The sequence below is a fragment of the Zingiber officinale genome, chromosome 2B (assembly GCF_018446385.1).
Source record: "Zingiber officinale cultivar Zhangliang chromosome 2B, Zo_v1.1, whole genome shotgun sequence".
Classification (NCBI taxonomy): domain Eukaryota; kingdom Viridiplantae; phylum Streptophyta; class Magnoliopsida; order Zingiberales; family Zingiberaceae; genus Zingiber; species Zingiber officinale.
The window spans coordinates 19,838,780-19,863,347 of NC_055989.1; the positions used below are offsets into that span (position 1 = coordinate 19,838,780).

General features: G+C 36.6%; 1 protein-coding gene across 1 annotated transcript; it reads right to left on the reverse strand.

Moving 5' to 3' along the window:
- Positions 1-11,188: 11,188 nt before the first annotated feature.
- Positions 11,189-14,424, reverse strand: LOC122045451 (probable polygalacturonase). Its single transcript, XM_042605677.1, has 6 exons — positions 14,222-14,424; positions 13,272-13,592; positions 12,980-13,100; positions 12,717-12,891; positions 12,552-12,622; positions 11,189-12,233 (listed from the first exon to the last, which is right to left on the reverse strand). The coding sequence occupies exons 1-6, from the start codon at positions 14,231-14,233 to the stop codon at positions 11,572-11,574; spliced, it is 1,362 nt and encodes a 453-aa protein (XP_042461611.1). The 5' UTR covers positions 14,234-14,424; the 3' UTR covers positions 11,189-11,571.
- Between the last annotated feature and the right edge of the window lie 10,144 nt (positions 14,425-24,568).

Sequence of the window (24,568 nt, forward strand, 5' to 3'; positions counted from 1 at the left end):
TGGACTATAAAGACGATTACTGGATATGTAACAAATCATGCGGAGGGATGTGAGTGATGCAGATGGAATCTATCCCTCCTATATGACGGGAGTGACATCATGATTCTTGATAGAGTGAGACCACTAAGTGCATGGCCATGCCCAAATGAGTTAATATGAGATATTGAGCTCATTTGATTAGAGTGAGTCTACTTGGAGTTCGAGATATAAATTGATTAGAGGATGACACAGTCTATGCCTCAGTTGATCAATTTAGATGTGTAGGATAGAAGGACATTATCATATATTGTGAGAGTCACAATTAGTAGTCACAAAGGTGATGTTGGATCTCAACATTCTTGTAACTTGGGTAGTAATGATGTGTTGCAAGATATCGCTCATTACTTATGTTTCTAAATGAGTTTAAAAGCATTGCCAACGTTACAAGAACCTATAGGGTCACACACAAAGGACAATTAGATGGAGAATAGGTTCATATGATGAACCAAGAGGATTAGGTTCATGTGATAAACCAAATTGGATTAAGAGTAATCCAAATTAAACTAATTGAGTTGAACTCAATTTGATTCATATGTCCAATGAGTCTAATTTAGATTATGACTCATTGAATCAATTTAATTTAATGGACAGAGATTCACTAAATCAAATTGGCTTGAATCAATGGTTAGATTTGATCAACCATGGGAGATAAATGGGTTAAGTTTGACTTGACTTGAGAGGGAAGATGAAGGGTCAAGTTTGACTTGACCAATTGCCACCTTATTGTGACTTGGCATAGGGTCGGCCAATAATGGTGTTCCACATCATCAAGGCCACATCATTGTGTGTCACCTCATGAGGGAGACCAAGAGTCATGATTCTTGGTATTACATGGAGGTATAAGAACCTCTAAATATGGCCGGCCACTTTAGTGATGTGAGTTACATTTTGTATACTCATTCAAGAGGTCATTTTCTTCCTCCTCTCATTCTCTTGTTCTCTCCCTCTCCTCCATTGCCGAGCCACCCAAGAGTGCTAGCACACTCTAAGTGGTTCTTCTCCACCTTTTGTCCATGTGGATACTTGTAGAGGAGTGTTCACTTGACACTCTTCAAGATCCGACACCTTTTGGACGAGCGGGATAAGCGAAGGGCTTCGCTACAAAGGTATAATCTCTACCATGTAGATCTAGTGTAGATCTAGGACAAAACTATGTATATGTAAATTTTTATCTTCGCACGGATCCGTGGCAAGAACTTCGGGGTTTCCGCAACACAAAAAGCGATTTTTGCGGCTCGAATTGCTAACAGATTGATAGGTAAAGGATTTAAGTAAATTCATGGTATAGACTATGATGAAACCTTTTTACCAGTTGCGATGCTTATGTCTATTCAGATTTTACTTACTATTGCAGCTTACTATGATTATGAGATCTAGCAGATGGATGTCAAAACTGCATTTCTTAATGGAAATCTACTCGAGGATGTGTACATGACATAACATGAGGGTTTTGTCGATCTAGAGCATACTGGAAAGGTATGTAAGTTGTAGCGATCTATTTATGGATTAAAGCAAGCTTCTAGAAGCTGGAATATTTGATTTGATAATGTAATCAAAATATTTGGTTTTATAAAGAATGAAGATGAACCTTATGTCTACAAGAGGGTTAGTGGGAGCACAATATGTTGGTGCAGGTTGCACTAACAGTCTAACTCAGGTTTTGATGAATGATAAAGTAAGTTAAGTTAGGTTTATTATGATCTAACGAGTTAACTAAGTGTGCAGGAGAAGTCCAGATGGTCGACGGGCTGACCGGATATCTGGTGAGAAATCCAGCTAAGTCGACAGGTTGATCGGATAGTTGGTACAAAGTCTAGATAGGTCGACGGGTTGACTAGATATCTGGCACGAAGTCCAGCTAGGTCAACGGGCAGAACGGATAGCTGACAGAAAGTCCAGATAGGTCAATGGGCTAATCGGATGTCTGAAAAAATGGTAAGTTAAGGTAAGTCAATGAAGGGGAGTGTGACTTGGTGAGGACGCGTTCCCCGTTTGAGGGAACAGTAGACATCAATCCAACTTAAATCCATTTCAGAAATCTAAGTTGAGATCTTAACTAGATCTGGTCTTGAGGAGACATAATCTAATTAATACTCTACTTATATTGTGGTAACTTTATTTTGCTGGGTAGCATAATTTTTTTTCCTCGGACTAACTTTTTCTTACAGGAAAATAGTTTGCTGGAAAAAGGAGGTTCGGGCGCTCGGAAGGGATCTGGGCACCCGGAGTGGTCCGAGCGCCCGAAACTGATCCGGGCGCCCAGAATGCCCAAGGCTTATCTGCTCGCTAGCTTGGAGCACGCTGATTGGTTGGCCGACGTCACGGTCTAGGCGCCCGGAAGGGATTCAACCTCCCGGAACTACTTATATAAGTAGTCTTCCACCAGGAGTACAGTACACAAGTTTCTTCTGCAATTGCTTTCCTGCGCGCTGCTCCAAAGACATTCCTGCGACTCCACGACGTGACTCTGACGGTCGAGTGACGCTGCTCCGACGACCGAGCAACACAACTCTGGCGACGCGACTCCAATAACTGAAAGCACAGTCTTCAGATCTCTGAGAAGTTGTTGGTATACTTGCACTTAAATTATAGATCCATTGTATTCCTCTTATAAAGATTTGTGAATTGCTAGTGGATTGGCCAATAAAAGCACTCGACGAGAGCATGCCTTGGAGTAGGAGTCGACGAAGGCTCCGAACCAAGTAAAAATTGATTTATTAGTGTTGTTTTAATTTATCTCTTCCACTGCGCACTTTAATTCTATCTTGATTTTCGACGATCGCTATTCCCCCCCCCCCCCCCCCCCTCTAGTGCTCTTTCCGATCCAACATAATAATCTTTCTCATATTGTATGTAGATGACATACTTCTTATTAGACTTGATATTCCTACTCTTCAGTTAGTGAAGATGTAGTTTGGGAATTGTTTCTCAATGAAGGACTTAGGTGAAACAATCTACATCTTAGGCATCAAGATCTATAGAGATAAGTCTACGAGATTGCTTGGTCTAAGTCATAGTACATATATTGACTAGGTACTTAATTATTTTGTCATGCAGAATTTCAAGAAGGGATTCTTGCCAATGTCACATGGTGTGAGTCTTTCAAAGACTTAATGCCCCTTTTCGAACGAAAAAAGGGACCGCATGGATCGAATTCCTTATGCATTTGCTATAAGGTCTATCATGTACGTCATGCTTTGTACTCACCCAGATGTCTCGTATACATTAAGTATGATGAGCAGATACCAGTCAGATCTAGGTGAAGGTCACTGGATAGCTGTCAAGAATATTCTTAAGTACTTGAGAAGAACTCAAGATTATTTCTTGATCTTTGGAGGCGATGGAGAGTTTGCTATAAAGGGTTATACCGATGCTAGCTTCCAAATTGACAAGGATGATTTCATATCGTAGTCGGGGTATGCATTTTGCTTAAATTGTGATGTTGTGAGTTAGAAGAGTTCAAAGCAAGACATAGTCGCTGATTCTACAACAGAGGCTGAGTACATTGCTTCTTCAATTGCAGCAAAAGAGGCTGTTTGGATCAGAAAGTTTATTACAGAGCTTGGTGTTATTCCTAGTATAGCGAACCTAATAGACCTTTATTGTCATAACAATGGGGCTATTGCACAGGCTAAGGAACCTCGTTTTTATCAGCCATCAAAACGCTACTACATCGATTCCATCTCATTCGAGAGATCATCGATAGAGGAGATGTGAAGATATGTAGAGTATCGACCGATGCTAACATTACGAATCCCTTGACCAAGGCTTTGGCATAGAGGAAGCATGATGATCATACTAAGTCACTGGGTATTTGATATTTCAGTGATTGACACTAATGCTAGTAGGAGATTGTTAGTATTAACCCTAGTATCAATTATGAGATGATTGATAGGGCATTATTGTATCATATTTTATTAATAAAAGATAAAGTTAGTTATTATATTATTTCAGTTCAATGTCGAATGAATAAGTATAATAATGTCCTAAGATAGTAGGTTCTAGTCTACAGCATATCAATTGGTTGAATTGATAGTAGGAGTCTGTAGTATATATAGACACTACTCTTAACTATTCCTAGTCAAGCATTAATATACAAGGACAATATTAATACGTTAAGACTAGCATGTGTAGGTCCATTTGGAGGCCGGCAAGAGGGGAGGGGTAAATTGACCTACAAGAATTAAACCAAAAACCTTTCTCGGATATTCAACTAATTTAAAAGAACTTGTAATTAAAAAAGTAGAGACTAAATAAACAGAAATCAGACACAGAGGATTTACTTGGTTTGCAATCAGGGGATTGCTAATCCAAGGAAAGTAAGCACACTATCTGACGATCTCCTTTGGGTGGAGTAGCCTCTTTACAGCGTTGAGAGCACAGACAGAAAAGTAGAAATGAAAGAACTAATTACAAATTGTTGTTCTGAATGAATTGATTAGCTTCTGGACCGAGGTTATATTTATAGCCTTGGTCGGGGCGCCCCGAAGGGGTTCCGGGCGCCTGGGGGGATAAACTTTATCCTCCAACGATCAGATCGAGTCAAATCTCGATCCTGGTCAAAAGTCTGGTCCGGGCGCCCGGAAGGGTTCTGGGCGCCCTGGAGGGCTCCGGGCGCCCCGGAGCCCAAAGTCAACAGATGTTGACTTTTTCGTCTCCGGTTCAGCTCGTCTCGGTCCAGGTCTTGTTCGCTCCGGCTCCGTTAACTTGGGTGATCTCGGCCATCCGGAATAGGGCTCACCCGAACCCAAGTTCCGGCCTTTTCCTCGAGCAGCCCGAAAAATCAATTCATTTCCCATTCAAAAGTGGCCGGCCACTTCAAATTGTGTAACTCCCAAAAATTGCATTAAGTGCAATTAATGTGAAGCTATTAAAGAAAATGGCTTTGTAACTTCCATGAGGTGACATCCATGATGATGTGGAGTAACATCATTAGTCCACATCAATGCCAACTCACCAATGAGGTGGCATAAAGTCAAGTCAAACTTAACTTTTAATCTTCCTCTCAAGTCAAGTCAAACTTGACCAAATCTCTTCCATGGTTGATCTAATCTAACCATTTGATTCAAGCCAACTTAATATAATGAATCTAATTCATTAAATTAAGTTGATTTAATGAGTCATAATCTAAATTAGACTCATTGAATACATGAATCCACTTGAGTCCAACTCAAGTTAGCCCAATTAGGATTACTCTTAATCCAATTTGATTCATCAAATGAATCTAATCCTCTTGGTTCATCATATGAACCTAATCTCCATCTAATTGTCCTAAGTGTGTGACCCTATAGGTTCTTGTAACGTTGGCAATGCCCTAAACTCATTTAGGAGCATAAGTAATGAGCGGTATCTAGCAACACATCATTACTACCCAAGTTACAAGAATGTTGAGATCCAACATCACCTTGTGACTACTAATTGTGACTCCTCACAATATATGACAAGTGTCCTTCTATCCTAAACATCTAGATTGGTCAATGTGAGGCATAGACCGTGTCATGCTCTGACCAATCTAAATCTTGAACTCCAAGTAGACTCACTAAATCAAATGAGCTCAATATCCTATATTGACTCATTTGGGCATGGCCATGCACTTCGTGGTCTCAGTCTATCAAGAATACCGATGTCTCTCCCGTCATATAGGAGGGATAGATCCATCTACATCACTCACATCCCTCTGCATAATTTGTTATATACCCAGTAATCGCCTTTATAGTCCACCCAGTTACGGGTGACGTTTGACGAAACCAAAGTACATAACTCCTTATGTAGGGATCTATGGTGACTTCAGGTCTAAGGACTAGTAGTCATACTAATAGCCACATGAGAAAGTATATGACACTTATATAACGATCCATGATACTTTCTCATGGCGGGTCATTCAGTATACATTCTCTAATGTATACCCATGTGTCAACTTGATATCTCTATATCCATGACTTGTGAGATCAAGTCATCGAGTTGACCTACATGCTAGTCTTATTGCATTAACATTGTCCCTGAATGTTAATACTCGACTAGGAATGATTAAGAGTAGTGTTCCCTATATCATCTCACTATCGGTTCAACTAACCGATTGATATAGGTGAGAACCGTCTACTCAAGGACATTATTATACTTAGTTTATTTGGCACCAATACAAGTAAGTATAATAACCAAAATCCAAATGCCTTTATTTATATAGAATATGATACAATAAGTCCAAAATACAATCATCAAATGATTGGCTCTAGGGCTCTAGCTAACATTTTCGTCTCCGGTTCAGCTCGTCTCAGTCCGGGTCTTGTTCGCTCCGGCTCCGCTAGCTTGGGTGATCTCGGCCATCCGGAATAGGGCTCACCCGAACCCAAGTTCCGGCCTTTTCCTCGAGCAGCCTTCCTTCTCGGTTTCTCGTCCCTCAAACGCCGCGCACGTTCTTCTCGTCCACCAGTGTACTCTTCCGCGGTCACCTCGTCCCTCGGACGCACCGAGCCCGTCGACTCTCTCTCGTGTCGTCCTTCTCGCTAGCCGCGTCTTCCGCTCGACTTCCTGTGTTCGTAAGCTCCTGCACACTTAGACACAAGGGTTAGACAACGCAGGACCTAACTTAACTTGTTTGATCACATCAAAACACCTTGGGGTTCCAACAATCTCCCCCTTTTTGATGTGAGTAACCCAAGTTAAGTTAGGGAAAATATATGCAATAAAAACAATTTATTTGCAATTAAGTCCAAAGATATTTCAATTTAAAAATTATATTCCTCCCCCTAGACTTAACATCTGTTTCCCCCTTTGATCACATAAAAAATAGGGGTCCTTAAACAAGTCTAAGGTAAAAAAAATTTCTATGGTAAGTTTTTTAAAAACAATTTCTAATTTTTTTTTAATTTAAACAATTTCTAAGTCAGTTTTATAAAACCTTTTGAAGGCAATTATAAAAAAATTCTTAGTAAAAAAAATTTTAAGGCAATTTCTTATAAAAAAAACTTAAGGTAATAAGAAATTCTAAGTCAAATTTAAAAAAAAAATTCAAAGGTAAGTTTCATAAAAAAATTTCTAAGGTAAAAATTTCTAAATCAATTTTAAATATTTTCTAACACAAATTGAATAATTCTTTTAAAGCATTAAGTAAATTAAATTAATGATTTTTCAGTTAGTCAATTAAATTTTTCATTTCGATACTTGGCTTCCAGGTCGTGGCGAGACACTAGGCCTTCTTGGTTATTGGAGCAACAACCACTTCCTTAGACAAAGCCTCATAAAAAAATTAGTTGTTTAATTTCCTTGCTGAAAATGCTAAGTCTAATTTTAATTTTAAATTAAATAGGTTTTTGGAACCTAGTAGAGGTTCCTACCTACAGGATTAACCAAGTATTTCCTAGGTACATAAACTTTTGATATATTTCTAATTTGACTTTGATGAAATCTATAATACCAATTTAAACCTCTATAATTTCTAAAAGTAGAAATATTTGAACCATTAGATTTTTTTCAATCTTTTTATTTCTTCTTTTAGTTTTTCATTTTCAATTTTCAATTTTTCAAAATCCTCTATAAGACATGATTTTGCCAAAATTATTTTTGTTTCTAGAATTTCATTTTCTAATTTGGTATTTTTATTTTCTAATTTATACATGGATTTTGTCATTGCCTTAATACCAAAGTAAAGTTCATCAGGGGGTAAGAGGCATACCTCACTTACCATATCAGACTTGAAGCCTGAATCTCCCCCTGCTTCGCTACTTTCATCTGAGGTCGCTCCCCCTTCATCGATGCTGGGTTCTGATGTACTTTGTCCTTCGTAGCTTGCCATCAGTGCTATCCCGGCATATTCTTGAATCTCGGACTCAGATGATGAAGTGTCGTCCCAAGTGGCTTTTAGGTTCTTATGTTTCTTGGGTGTCTTCATTTTGTCCTTCTTTAGTTCTGGGCAATCCTCTCTTAAGTGTCCTTCCTTTTGACACTGGTAGCAACGCACTTTTCTTCTATTTCTTGGATTCTTTTTATTCTGCATTTCTTTAAATTTATTAGATCTAAAAAACTTTTTTAAAGTTTCTTACCATATATGCTTCTTGGTCTTCTTCGGAGTCTGACTCGGGTTCATCCTTCTTGGTTGCGTTCAGCGCCATTATCTGACTTGAGTCTTTTGTTGTAGCTGCACACCTGGTTTCATGTAACTCAAGAGTAGAAAACAACTCTTCTAAAGTACTTACCTCCAGGTCTTTTGAAATATAGTAGGCGTCGACGATTGATGTCCACTCCGGAGTTCGAGGAAATGCGTTGAGTGCGTAGCGTATGGTGTCCCGGTTTGTTACCGTTTCACCAAGGTTCTCGAGACCAGTAATTAATTCTTTTATCTTCGCATGTAGATCGACTACCTTCTCACCTTTTTCCAGACGGATGTTCATCAGTTTGTTCTGGAGGATGTCTCTTCTAGCGAGCTTCGCTTCGGACGTGCCTTCGTGGAGTTCCAGGAACTTCTCCCAAAGTTCTTTGGCCGACGAGTAGCTTCCGATGCGGTTGACTTCCTGAGGCGGCAGTATGCTCAGTAGGTGATATTTCGCATGACTGTTCGCTACAGACTCATTCTGCTCCTTCTTTGTCCAATGGCTCTCCTCTTTTTCTTCTCCATCTTGATTCATCGGAGCTACAAAACCATACTTCATAATAAACCGAATTTCAAAATCAGTTCTTAGAAATACCTCCATATGATGCTTCCAGTCTGTGAAGTCCCCCTCGAATTTTGGTGGAACAATGGTTGGTCCAGTCATCTTGTTGCTTCGATCGGCGGTTAGTCCTCCTGAAGCGTTATTGCTCTGATACCACTTGTAAGTCCCTTTGGAGGCCGGCAAGAGGGGAGGGGTGAATTGACCTATAAGAATTAAACCAAAAACCTTTCTCGGATATTCAACTAATTTAAAAGAACTTGTAATTAAAAAAGCTAAGACTAAATAAACAGAAATCAGACACAAAGGATTTACTTGGTTTGCAATCAGGGGGTTGTTAATCCAAGGAAAGTAAGCGCACTAACTGACGATCTCCTTTGGGCAGAGTAGCCTCTTTACAGCGTTGAGAGCACAGACAGAAAAGTAGAAATGAAAGAACTAATTACAAATTGTTGTTCTGAATGAATTGATTGTCTTCTGGACCAAGGCTATATAAACTTTATCCTCCAACGATTAGATCGAGTCAAATCTCGATCCTGGTCAAAAGTCTGGTCCGGGCGCCCGGAAGGGTTCCGGGCGCCCCGAACTGCTTCGGGCGCCCCGGAGCTAAAAGTCAACAGATGTTGACTTTTTCGTCTCCGGTTCAGCTTGTCTCGGTCCAGGTCTTGTTCGCTCCGGCTCCGCTAGCTTGGGTGATCTCGGCCATCCAGAACAGGGCTCACCCGAACCCAAGTTCCGGTCTTTTCCTCGAGCAGCCTTCCTTCCCGGTTTCTCGTCCCTCGAATGTCGCGCACATTCTTCTCGTCCACCGGTGTACTCTTCCGCGGTCACCTCGTCCCTCGGATGCACCGAGCCCGTCGGCTCTCTCTCGTGTCGTCCTTCTCGCTAGCCGCGTCTTCCGCTTGACTTCTTGTGTTCCTAAGCTCCTGCACACTTAGACACAAGGGTTAGACAACACAGGACCTAACTTAACTTGTTTGATCACATCAAAACACCTTGGGGTTCCAACAGCATGTAGGTCAACGGATGACTTAATCTCACAAGTCATGGATATGAGATATTATGTTGACACATGCACATATATTAGAAAATATATACTAAATAACCCGTCATGAGAATGTTTCATGGATTGTTATATGAGTGTCATAAACATTCTCATGTGACTATTGGTATACCTGAAGTCACTACAATTCCCTACATAAGGAGTTGTGTATTTTGGTATCGTCAAATGTCACTTGTAACAGGGTGAACTATAAAGTCGATCACTGAGTATGCAATGAGTTATGCGGAGGGATGTGAGTGATGTCGATGGAATCTATCCCTTCCATATGACGGAAATGATATCTGTTAATTAGTAGGATATAAGAATGCATGATCATACTCAAATGAGTCAATATGAGATATTGAACTTATCTATATGAGTGTGTCTACTTAGAGATTAAGAAACACAAAGATTAAAAAGAGGATGATACTGTCTATGCCTCATTAATTAATCTAGATATCAAGGATAAAGGGATTGAGTTATACAAGATAATAATCACGGAAAGGTTAAGTCAGATCTCGACATTCTCGTCACTTGGGTAGCAATGATACCTTGCTAGATGCCACCCATTATTTATGTATCTAAAATGTTGATTTGGATACATTGCCAACGTTACTAGAACTTATTGTGTCATACACAAAGAACAAGTTGATTTGCAGATGGGTTCATATGATGGATTATTGGATTAAGCCTAATCCGAATTAGACTCATTGAGTTAGACTCAATTGGATCCAATTGTTGGATTTAGTCCAATTCAAATTAGACTCATGCAGTCAATTCGGATTGATGAGGATCAATAAGTTGGACTTATTGGATGAATCCTAATTCACCAAGGAAGAGGAAAGATCAAGATTTAATTGGATTAATGAAGGACTTAATTGGATTAATGGAGAACTAATGTCAATTAAGACAATTAATATCAATTAAGACTAATTGGGTGAATGAATACAAAATGGTGTTTTGTATTTATTTGGTGGATGACTTGTGTTCTTCCTCCATCTTCCTCCTTGGTCGAATTTCCTCTTGGCCAAATCTCCATGTGTGGCTAGCACCACAGTGGTGGTTCTTCTCCACTTCTTGTGTTCGTGAGATGAACGAAAAACTTGTTCGTATGAATACCGAAAGAGGAATGGATGCTTGATCGTACTAAGATCCTAGCTGTACGGAGTTCGTGTGCACACAACAAAAGTATAACCCCCTTTTAACAAAATTTAGTATATGTTTTCTCTTTCGCATAGATCTTCTGAAGATGATCTAGTTTGTTTTCTGCTGTACTTTTCGTGTGTTTAGCTTTCTGCTGTGCTTTTCGTGTGTTTAGCGTGCTAGATTCTTACAGGGATTACTTAAACAACAATAATAAGAACAAGAAGCATAGATCCTCTGATAGAACGGTGCAAAGTGTGTAGATGAAGCTCATGGATTGGAGAAACACTGACAGCAGAATGAAATTAACAAATAAGAATACCAGCCATTTTAGCTCGATTCCAATCGCTCATGTTTGTAACATCACAAAATAAGATGCCGCATCGAATAAGAAATGCAAGGTCTGGATTCCAACCACTACCAAAAATTTTGCTTACAGATTGAATGAAGAAATTTAACTGTACAAGGAATGCACATTGCCATCTCTAATGCCAGCAACCCTCGTTTCATTTTAGAGCCAAGACAGACGGTGAGGTTGACACGGGAACAAACATTGACTCGATGATCGACAGAGGAAAAGGATCTTGGTTTCGGGGGATTTATTGCAGGAAGAAGAATAAGCAACAACGGGAGTGAGGCTCGAGTTTGATGATTGTACATGAGGGCTGAAATGAATATGATAACTGCTGAGGCAAGTGTTTATTAAGCATCTGAGAGAGTGCTGAAGTCTTCGAGTGAGAAGCAGAAGAGGGAAGAGTTTGAAGTGAGGTCGGAGCATGGACTAGGAAAGACTGATTCGGAGTATCCTGAAACATTTGAACAAGACCAAGAAAAGGGGAGGTCTGATGTAATGGACAGTGTGATGTTTGAAAGGCAAATACCGGTGAAGGGATCGTTTTCAATTCCTGAAAAGAATCCAGCTGTGAAGATGTTGGTGCCGACCACATTTTTTAGTGTAATTTGTTGGATGACTGGGAGAGCATCTGGATCATACTGCTCATCGGGATGGCGACTAGAGTTACCAGTGAACCAAAATGCATTGTGCACATTCTCCATTTCCAAGCTCGATATGACGATGTTTTTTATGAAGCCACCACGCCCAGGGGCGGTTTTGAAGTTTATTCCGGTTAAAGAGTTGCCAATGTATAGATGCTCAACATATACAAGTGAGATTCCACCAGACATCTCACTTCCAAAAGCAAGTGCCGAACCAAGAGGTGTCTGCAAATGGACCTTTCTAATATGGATGTCGGTTGAAGGTGTACTGAAAGTGATACCGTAGTTGTCCCAACCACTTTTAATAGCAATGGCATCATGTCCAACTTCAATACTACTGTCTTCGATACATAAATTCGAGCAGGAATCTGAAGAAAGCGGATGAAAGTTGCATCAGCCAAATATCAACAAAAAGATTAACAAAAGAAAGAAGTTTTGATTGACATCGGTGCTTTAATTCAACATTCGATAACATATTTGATTAGAGTAAATCAGATTATCGGTTTTGTGTCACGAAGTCAAGTATCAGTGATACTTTGGATATGCAAAAATGCTATCCTTCTATACACCCATCTATCCTTCTACATAAATGCAAAAGTTCAATTTTTATCCAGAAAGACAAATTCAATGTCCATGACTAGGACAGCAGAACAGCAAGAAGATATGCACATAAAAGAAATTATTACCCGGGACTATGCCGTTAGTAAATGGAGAATCAAATGAAGCATGGATTATTATGTTCTGGATCTCGACTTTGCTGCATTGTACACGCGCACAAAAAAAAAGTTTCTTGTTTAGAATTTAAATTTCATGGCATAATTTTTTACCCAAGTAGAAATTTAATAACATACCTACAGTAGACTGGATGGATGCTCCATGCGGGAGAATTCAAGAAAGTTAAATTCGAAACAACGATATCAATAGAGTTCACAAGTTCAAGAATATGTGGCCGACTATAGTTCAGAGTCTGGGAGTTTAACCATTCCCACCAAATAAGACCCTGCCCGTCAATAGTTCCATTGTCACCTGGTAAACATGAAATGAAGGGTGTTACATTGAGACGTATATTATAAACACAAAATTGGTACATTATAGCATATCCAAGTATTCATGCCTGTTATCACTACGTCGGTCAAGTTATACCCATTTATCAAGCTACGATGTCGTTGCCCTGGAAGATCTTGCCCTTGACCATAAGAGGGTAACGGTTCTACGATAGGCCATTGAGACGAATCCTGCAAGTGAAAGAGAATAGTCTTAGGTGGTCTATTCAACAATGTTAAATGGCACAAATCTAACATGATACTAAAATCGTGATATCATCCAATGCTATAAGCCATAGATTTATAGATGAATATGTGCATATACTAAAGTCACAAAAATGTGTGGGGAATATTAGTGAACACCTGACTGCCAACAATTATTGCATCCTTCTCCAAGAAGAGAGTAAGATGACTGATTAGGTTGAAGCTTCCAGTGAGCCATTTCCCTTTCGGAACATAGAGCTGAGCACCTCCTTTATCAGCGAATGACCGCAAATAAAAGACAGCGTTTTGGAAGGCCACCGTGTTCAAGGTTTTACCATCTCCGACCGCTCCAAATTCTGTTATGGTGACACTGTGTGGCCTCGGATTCAAGCTTCGTTTGTAATTGCAGTAGCCCTCAGCACCATTTCTGATGCTGTTGTTGTCAGCATCAACCAACACTAGCAGTAGAATCAAAATTGCCTAAAAATACAAGGAGAAGGATGATCAAAATATGGACCTTGAATTATTAGCATACGTCCTTCGAGGTATTTTCTGCAAAAGAATGTGAGGTAAAAGACTAATAAAGAACAGAAACAACATTGATCCTTAGGCAATCACACAAAAACAAATTAAAGCTTTTAAAATTGTGGATTGAAATGAAGAAGATCTAATTCTTTGAGTAATACAAGAAAGTCATAGAAGAAGCCCATATCCTCAGAAGAAGTAGGGAATTCAACCAACAAAGATCTGGGCATTGATCAAGAAACAGTATTGGTCCATGAGCAATATGCACAAGAACAGAAGCATTGAAAAGGATGAACTAGCGGATCTCAGCTATTTTAAACTTGGGAGGGCCGATAAAACCCTAAGAAGAAAAAGAAACACAGATGATCCAAATGGCCACTTTGTCAATGCCACTTAAAAATTGGAACTTTCCACCTCAAAAATGGAACTCCTGCACCCACTGCAGTTTCGGGAAAAACCTACACAAAATGGATCAGAGAAGAAGCAAGAACCCTAACACTCAAAATTCACAAAGCACACCAGGAAATTCTCCAGGAAAAGAATATTAAAATAAAAAAAAGGGACAAATACAATAACGTACTTACTAGCCTCTTCATGAGCCCCCTCGAAGAAAGGGGCAGGAGAAGGCCCTTTGACCAAGCTATCGCAACTGGAGAAGCCCGGCGAGGAGGAGAGGAAGAGACGAAGGGGGAAGCAGGGCAAGGCAATTATTGAGGCTGGAGAAGCACAACAAGGAGGAGGAAGAACAAAGGGATTCAACTCTACTCAACTCTACTCAACTCCCTGGTTTATAACTTACAGCCTTCTAAAAGAAATAGAGAAACAAAGGGGGGAAAAAGGTAAAATATCCAAGCATAGATTTACTCCTATTGGTTAGATTGTGGTGACATGGACACGGTAGAGGTGAGCCAACGGTGGGTGTTTGTGGCTGGGGCCCTCATAAAATAGCGCATGTCAATGTTATGGTAAGAAAACAAAAGGCAAAAAATAATAAAAATAATAAATAAATAAATGAGAAAAATTGTTTGTATGATGAAATGAGCAGGTGACAACTCATAATAACACATCAGTGGGCTCATGCTCTTAAATACATGTGATTATTTAATTTTTATATTCCAGGAATATATTAATAATTTTTATTATATATATATATATATATATATATTTAAATGAAATGGAAAGGAAAGGAAGAAGGGCAGTAGGCAAAATAGTGTGAAGGGATTGAGTGGGCCAATGAGGAGAGAGAGAAGAGAGGGGCGGGGCCAATTGGGTGCATGGGTCTGCGTGTCCCACGTGGTTTGACAGGAAGGCAGGGCCCACCTTGAATTGAGCCGGGGCCGCCGGTTCAACTTGAAATTAGTAATTGATTAAATATTATTTTTATATATTTTTCATAAACATATTCTTTAATATTGAAGAGCCTCTTGTAAAAAAATAAGTAAAATTGTGTAGGATCTTTTCTGTCTTTTTTTATATTCTTTAATATAAGTCAATAGTAAATTATTTTTCTACGATTACAAATAATTATTTATTTAACTGCTTAGTTTATGTTTATTTTAGAAATAATTATGCTATAACTATTATAGTTTTAAATTAGGTCAAACTAATTAGGTCAATTAAGATGCATAAACTAGATGGGATAGGTGAACTGTTCGTGCTAATCATTTAGCCCGGTTAAATATATTAAATAGGATAATCAAGTTAAGTGATCGCATCGATTGAGTTAGGCAGATCAATAATAGGCAATGATAGTAAAAATCTAACATATCGAAAACTAAATAAGATCAAGAATAGTTAATTACAATATTTGAGTCGGTTAGATTCACTTATTAAGTAGGGGGCAGTTGACAAATAATATAGATCACACTAACTAATTGGTCAATTTGAGTTAAGTTTGTTTAAAAATATTATAAATTAATTTATAAATTTGTCATTATTGTTGGGAAGACTTAGTTTTATTTTCGTTTTTTTTGTTATAAAAGAATGATTAACCGGATCAGATAACGTTGAATCTGGATGATCGATCCGGTCTTACGAAAACTTTTCATCAGCTACCAATGTAAATCGGGGAAGTGCACATATAGGTTCATCCTGACAGCTAGCATTCTCAAGTCTGCTACCCATTAAGGAGAAAATTCTCAATAATATGTCGTAGCTGTATCTCAAACTCTAGATCCCTAGTCTATCGTTGGAAGCCCTAACCATGACACCTTGCCCCCGGATTTTTTTTTTCTTCCCTTGGGAGTAAGGTGTCATGGTTAGACCCTTCAGTAATAGATCAGGAATCTTGAGTTTGAGACTCAGCTGCGGTGTATTATTGAAAAATTTTCTCCTTAAAGGGTAGCGGGCCTGAAAATACTGGCTATTAAAATAGGTCTCCAGGTGCACTTCTTCGTTTACCCTAGCGATCGGTGAGAAACTTCCATGGAGTTGAATCGGTCGTCCCAAATTCGACGTTACCTGACCTGATTGATCATTTTGCCCTCAAGGGTTGGGTGTCATGGTTAGATCCTCCAATTATAGATCAGGGATTTAGAGTTTGAGACTCAGCTGTGATATATTATTGATAATTTTTCTATTTAATGGATAACAGACCTGAGAATGTTGACTATCAAGATGAGTCTCTATGTGCACTTCCCCAATTTACCCAGGTGGGTGGGAGACTTCTATAGAGCAGAGCCGGTCACCTTAGGTTCGATGTTACCTGACCTAGTTAATCATTTAAGTTTGAGTTACCACCTTTTAATTTATTGTCTCGGGGGCAGGTTAGGTCCTCTAATGATAGATCAGGAATCTATAGTTCAAGACTTAGTTACGGCGTATTATTGAAAGCAGACCTGAGAATACTAGCTGTCAAGATGAGCCTCCATATGCACTTTCCCAATTTACCAGTGGTCGGTAAGAAATTTTCATGGGACAGAGTTGGTCACCACCTAGTTAATTATTTTTTTATAATATACCCCAGAGGCATGATGTCATGGTTAGGCCCTTTAATAATAGATCAAGGGTCTAAAGTTCGAAACTCAACTGTGTCATATTATTGAAAATGTTGGTTGTCAGGATAAACCTCCATGATCACTTTCCTAATTTACTCTTATTTTTTTTTTTAATAATTAGTTAATTTTTGCTTATTTCTAAAATATTATAGTATTATTTCCATATAATTTTAGCTATCGCAATTTACCTATGAAATTTCAAAACTAATAAAAGCAATTAAATATCCTAAAACTTTAATTCCACTTTGTTTACTTAACAATTTAGAAAGGTAAACAGTGTTCAATAATCAAAATAAGAATTCCTTTTAATTGTTTTTGAAAAATAAAAATCATCCTAAAATTTTTTGCTCAAACTCTAACCAAAAGAATATAATGTTTAGTATTCTCTTCGTTCTAGAATTAATAAGTAGAGCAAGTATTTTATATGTGGATCAAACTATTAATACTTAAAATTATAATGATCGATTATTAGGATATTTTTCATTTTAATTTAAATTTATTCCGGAGATATCTCTATGACAAATAGTGGTGAAAGATAAAGAAAAAAGATGCTCCTCAAAAGTGCTTCTCTTGTCAATAGAGCTATAAATAAATTGAATGTTCATAAATAAATTTAGTGTTCGGCTTAATAAGAATTTATTTATTTTTCTATAATATATATAAGATTAATTAAAAGAATAAGATTGAACAATAACTTGTAAATTAAATGAACAAATTTGAACGTATATATATTCAATTCGTTAATGTTTGTGAACATTCATGAACAACATTTACAAACAATGTTTATGAACAATATTTGTGAATAACATTGATAAATAATATTTGTGCATGAACCATGTTTATTAATAAAACTTTCATCAACGTGTTAAATAAATAAAGAAATTTTAAAAATAAATAAATAAGTTTATATTTTTAAACTCAATAATCAACCAAATAAGCTAAAAATGTAAAAGTTTTAGACAATCAAAAAAGTTTAAATTGAGAGTTCGATAATATTAAGATGAACTAAACTCAAGTCAAACTTAAATTAAGCTCAAACTCATAAAAAAGAAATAATATTCAATGGTTTAGTTCATTTTAGGATGACTTGACTTGGCTTGGTTACCCATTATGAGAAAAAAAATGAATCTACTAGCTAATTATTCTCGTCCAAAATGAATTTGGCCGGTAAACATTTAAATCTACTATCTAAAATGAATTATGGTCGATAAATAGTTACAATTATAGATCGAAATGAATTTTGGCTAGTAATATTCATTTTGTACTGATCAAAGTTAACTTTGGGCAGTAATATATAACTTTTTTACTTGCCAATGTTAGATTTGACTAATATTTAGGTGACATTTGATTTAGGAGTTTGGAAATCAGGAATGGAATAATAAAAATACATGGTGCATGGTTAATAGATTTGGGAATAAATATTTTGGAATCATTCCTAAATAATTTGGAATGGACAAAATCCAATGAAATAGGTGTGTTTAGAATTCGTTCTCGTTCGAACGGCTTTTTCTCCCGATAAAAGATTTATTTTTTTACGTTTTGTTTTTTTGCCCTAAACTTGACTTCGTGTGACAACAATGTCCTTGACTTCGTGTGACAACAACATCCTCTCCGGCGCAAGTCATCATAGGCTCTTCGAGTGCTTCCGAAGCCGCCTCCTTTTTGATCACGTCTTCCTCCCCTGCCACCACACTCCATAGCAAGTTAGGAAGCTCAAGGTAATCTTTAACCCTAAACAATCTGATGAATTGCTTGTTGTTTGTTTCGTTATTTTTTTTTTGAATTCTTGATTCATTACCCGTGAATCTTGTCGCTTTGAGGAAAGTTTTGTTCCTTGTGGATTGTGATGAGTTTACCTGATTGATCGTAGTTAGTGCGTAGATATTGCATTAAAGAATTTCTAGATGATTCTTCATTTCCTTGTGGACAATCAACTCTCAGATACCTTTTACTCCATTTGTCCAATCGATTCACTACATAAAAAGGTCTTTGGATATTTTCTCGATATTTATCGACACGGGTTATCTACTTCCTTTTTAAATACCTCGTCATGTCAGGAGGCATGAAGTTTTTTCCTTCAACTATGTGTTAGTACTGGATCATTAGTGTTGGCATTTAGATATGGAATTTATCCATCATCAAAACTTTAGAAAATAATATATTGGTTGATAATGAAATTTGAAATTGTTTCTTGGAGGTTCTTGTTATCTATATTCGGTGGACTAACGTAAACAAGAGTTTTGTGCCCTGAGTTATAGTAACTTGTGTCATTGAAATATGAGAGGAAGATAGTGCTGGGATGTCATCATATGCTTGAGTTACTATTTTATTCGGTTTGAGATCAAATTTTTGTGATAATGATGGAGGTTCTTGTTCAAAATCATTATAAAAGTAGGATTTTTTTTATCTCTTCTTGCATTCTCAATGTTAATTGATTGTTGTGTAATTTCTAAAGGTTTCTATTTGAGTTCTGATATTGCTTGGTCCTTGAAATTATTTTTCTTCAATTTATCATTTTTTTTCCATTTGCACGTCATCTCCTTCATATCTGTTGACCATGATAATCTAAACAGTCCGTTGACCAGAAATTTAAAAGGGATTTCTAGTTATAAGGAATAGTAAATAAAAAAATAATTATCTTATAAGAATATTATAATTTATTTTAAGGGTAAATATGATATTTGTTACATTTATATCCCACAATATTTGACAAACCAAATAGTAGTATTGGTTGACTTTTTTTAGTTAGCAAAACTTTATAAATAGTTACAAAAGATAATTATACTTTATAAATATTTGACAAACCATAAAAGTACTATTCCAAAAGATATTTGACCATAACACTTTATAAATATTTGACAAATCATAAAACTTTTTAAAAAAACTAATTACAAAAGATTTATTTAGTTAGCAGGATTTATTTTTTGGTTGGTAATATTTAATTTCTACTTGCCCAAGTTATATTTGGTTGAAAATATTTAATTTTTTATCAGCCAAATCTATTTGGCTAGTAATATGTGATTTATTACTATTTACTAGTCAAAGCTATATTTGGTTAGCATTTTTGATTTTTTTTTTACTAGTCAAAATTAACTTTGACTGATAAATATTAATTTTAAAATATAATTTTTACTGGACAAATTAGATTTGATCAGTAATTTTTAATTGTTATGAGTCAAAATTTGATTTAATGACTAAAGTTAAATTTAGTCATATTTAGTTAATATTTTTGAAAAAAAATAAAATTCATTTTAGATTTATATAAATAGAGAGAATTTACTAAAGAATAACAAATCCTTTCATTTTAATAAAATATATCAAAAAAAAATTAATACAATTTTTTTTCTTCCTCCTAGCATACCCTTTATAGTTTTAACAAGCAGATAGTTTTGATCATTAATTTTTTTTTTTAATTTTTTCTCAAAATTAATAGTTTTGAATACTTATTTCTCTATTTACTTACCCCATAGTTTAGTTGATAATATTTAATTTTGATTTTCTAATAAATCTTTTTTATCCATCACTTTATTAAAAAAACTTGAATACTTTAAAATTTGACTCGACTTATCCTGTTTACCGTCTTACTTTTCAAAACCATATTGTAAAAACTAGGAGGATATCCCTATCGCGGCATTTACTCCGTACAAAATCTTTGTTTTATCATTACCACCTCGACCATCGATTTCTGCCATGAAACAAACAAAACATGTAGCCCTACTTCTTTCACTCTTATTGAGGAAGACAGCAAATGGATGAATGAATGAACGAACGAACGGACTTGGTGCATACATGCAGCCTTTTTGAGAACCTTGAAACTCTCCTGTTGATGGTGAAACATTTTGGTTGGTTGGTGGCATGTGGACAGCTCCTCCACAATGACTCCTCATGTGTCATTGTCGCTCCCACCTCCACTGGCCATTGTCGAGTGCCGACTGCCTTGTTGTTCCTCTTGTCATCTCATTACTAAACCCCAATTATTTCCCCTTGCTTTTGGTTGGCCATTGGCCGTCCATGTGTCATTAACCCTAAAGCTTTGGGGGCTATAATTATACCTCTTGGGGCTTGATTAGTTATGTTTAGGAAAGAAGAAAAAGACAATAAAAAAAAGAAGAGAGAAGCTTCAAGAATAAGAGAGTTGATGATCATCACCTTCTTTAACGTCTCTCTTTTGTCATTTATGTTTACAGAATCATGTTGCTAGTTGTTATCAAGTTAGTTACTTTAGCTATTTATAGATGAGACATGTTTACTTATTTCTCGATTAATAGTATGATAATTTATCGAACCGCACCCTCTTGTTGGTGGTAGGAGAGAGAAGAGAGGGAGAGGAGGATTGTGTTTCCAAAAGTTAATCAACTAAATAATGAAACTTGTATCTAATTCTCTCCCAATTACTTCTATATATAATCATCTTTAATGAATTGGATTAGAAAGCCCAAATTCAACCCATTATCCCTTAACCAAAAATTAGTCCATTAACCCTTTAGTTTGATTCACAAATAAATCAAGTTGATTCATGACTAATTCATGATTAAACTAAATATGGTTCAACTCTACGATAAGAGATGTAGCTCATCCGCACTTCCATCATGATAAATATTTTCATATTTTTCTTATGTATGGTCCAACCAAACATTTATCTCTTAATTTAAGAATCATATTCTTTAATTTAATATAATATTATACTTATCTTAGTAAAAAAAATTAAGAAAAGTATATTTTTTAACATTATCGTCTAAAATATTTATAGAAACTTCTTTGATCATAGTGTTGTCAATTCTAAGATGTGGGACTAAAGAGAACTATATATTTTTTTTTATATAAAACAACCTGAGAAAATTAATGATGAGAAAAATTCATAATAACATGCCGTAGCTGAGTCTCGAACTCTAGATCACTAATTGTTTCGCTTGTGGAATTACTAATAAACCTTGGAATTATTTTTAGTGTAAATAGAAAAAAGGATATTAACGTAAATTCATTTTAGGCTTCACCAAAGTTAGTTAGTAAAGGGGGGAGATTTTTAATAAAATAGTAAGATATATATATATATATATATATATATATATATATATATATATATATATATATATATATATATATATATATATGTAATTAAGTTTGTTGGTACTAATAATAAGTAATTATTTGTTGGTACTAATAATTAAGTTTTGATGTATGAAAAATAAGTTAAAGTTAGATGTGTTATTATCTAATCTCTTTACCAAGTATGTAGGAATTGACGAGTTTAGAGGACCTGATACCAGGTTGAAGTCCAGATGTGTGATTTTGACATAAGTCCAGTTGAGTCTGCGAGACCTGACAAATGGCTGAAGTCTAATCAGGATGTTCGATTCCAGATGATTGGCTGAAGTCCAGATGTGCGATTCCGATAGGAAGACCTAGTGGATCAAGTGACAAGTCAAGATACTGCAAATGGTACATGAGGTAAGTCACTAATGGAGAGAGATCCAATGATGACGAATTTCGGTGGGACTATAGGCTTAATCCAACTTAGAGTCATTTGAGAAGTCTAAATTGAGACAATGACTAAATCTTGGTCTTGGGAAGACAAGATCTAAGTCATAAATTGATCATATTTTTAATATGCTAATTCTATTTTGCAGGATAATTTTTTTCTTCGGAATAACATGTTTTGCAAGGAATTAAAGTTGCAAAATAGATGAAAAAGAGGCTCTAGGCACCTGAATCTTGTCCGGGCACCAGGAGGTCTGGGGGCTCGGAGTTGCTCTAGGCACCCGGACAACCTAGGTGCGGCAAGAGGCGACTAGCTGAGGTGGTGATTATTGTTTGGCGGGCACACATCACGGTCCAAGCGTCCGGACGGGTCTGGGCGCCCAGAGATGGATAAAGTCTGCGGGATAGACTTTCGAAGAGGTGCAGCCACTTCCGCACACTCCAAGCGATCGGGAGTGGATCTAGGCGCTCATATGGGTTATAAAAGGAGGATTCGACTAACAGCTTTAAAACAACATTCTCTACGACTTTCGTACTCGCACGCTGCTCCGGAAAGGCCTCCAGGATACCAAAAAGTTGCTCCAACAAACTATACTTGCTCCTTCTACTTTGTATTATCGGTATTCGAAAATGCCTCTAGGATACCGAAAAGTTGCTCTGACAAACTACGCTTGCTCCTTCTACTTTGTATTGTCGGTATACTTTTATTTCCTATAATCTGTACTTAATCTTTGTATTATCATTTGTGATTATAGTGATTGTCAAATGAAAGTACTCAGCGAGTGCAGACCTTGGAGTATGAGTCGTCAAAGGCTCTGAACCAAGTAAAAATTAATGTGGTAGCATTTGATTTGAGTTTGTTTGTTTTCTGCTGCATATTCTCGTGATTTTAAAGTGACGGACGCTATTCATTCCCCTCTAGCATCTTTACTATCCTACATCAACAGCTCCTTTACCAACAATCGACTGCTATACATTCAATTGACTACCTCAATCAATTGCTCCTTTATTTTTTCCTTATGTGGACATCAATCTATTGTATCATTCGACTGCTAAACTTTTTGTCTGATTTATTACAAATTCATTACCATTAGTCTCATCAGTTGATTGTAATAAATTTAATATCCCAATTTTATTATTTCAATCCATGTCTTGGGGCATAATTACGCTCAAGAGAATGCAACGAATTTAGTTTGAAATATTTCTAAAGTGTCTAAGGTCATCAACGCATTTTTGTCAAAATTCATTAATAGACCTATAATATCTAGAATTTTAACATCTTCACATGATATAAACCAAGAGAGTCCTAAAAACCCTTAGCGATGTGATGAGTTAGTATGATAAACTTAAGTTCTCTAATGAGTTTAAGACAAAATATTTTAAAGTTGTGCCAATTTTTAAAACTCATAACTCTATAATCTTGGACTTTTAATTACTTTCAGTGACTTTTGTGAATTTTAAAAATATAAGTGTATTCAATCTAGACTTTTATAAACTCTAAAGAAATCTAGTGGTATCTAAATTAGTTTTTTTATAAAGTTTTAAAAAGTCATATGGTATTTAAAGTTGACTTTTTAAAACTATTTGAAAATCTTTGGTATATGAACTTTCAATATATTTTCATGGATTCTTTTAGAATTCCTTGGGTACAAACTTTATAACACTTGGTACAACTTAAAAAAAAAAAATCATCTACTCACTCTTGAAATTTTAATAGACTTTTAACCCTACACTCTCTCTCTTGTTTTCTTTTCTCACCTCTTCGACATTCTAACCCTCTCATATGTACACCCATAGCAGAACCCTACCACCACTCCTTCCTTGTAGCCATCGCCGGTGAAGGCTGGCAACGCCTCACCATATCCTGCCGACTTTACTCTCTCTTTTCATCTTCCTCTCCTAATTCCCTTGACATTGTAACGACCTAAAATTTCCTTGTCTTAAGTTCTAAAAATCCTTATTAATATTTAGAAATGATATAGAAATATTCTAGAGATTTTTAGAATTTTTTAGAGTATTTTTATGCAATTTTTGGAGGTCATTTGGTATTTTTACTAAACGAAAGAAGTTTCGACAAAAATAATGTCCAAGCCGAGACTCGAACCGGAGACCTCGGATTAAGCAGCACCCTAAGCGAATCCGACTGACCAAGTGTCTGAGCGGATGATGTTGATCAGATAGGTAGGGAAATATATTTAAGGAATAACATTTAATAAGAACCCTAGGTATAATAAAGAGGGAACTTGGGTTTTACCGTGACCTAACCTAATTCCTTCTCCCTTCTTCCTCTTCTGCGTGCGCCGATTCTGCCCGAGTGAAGAAAAAATGAAGCCCTAGCTTCGTCTCTGGCGGCCAGCCAAGGGGGATTTCCGCGAGCTCTTCTAGGATCCGAGCTCCTCTCATCAAGAAGGATCCCTAGGCACGAAGAGAAGGTTGGATTTGCAAGCTCTCCGAAAA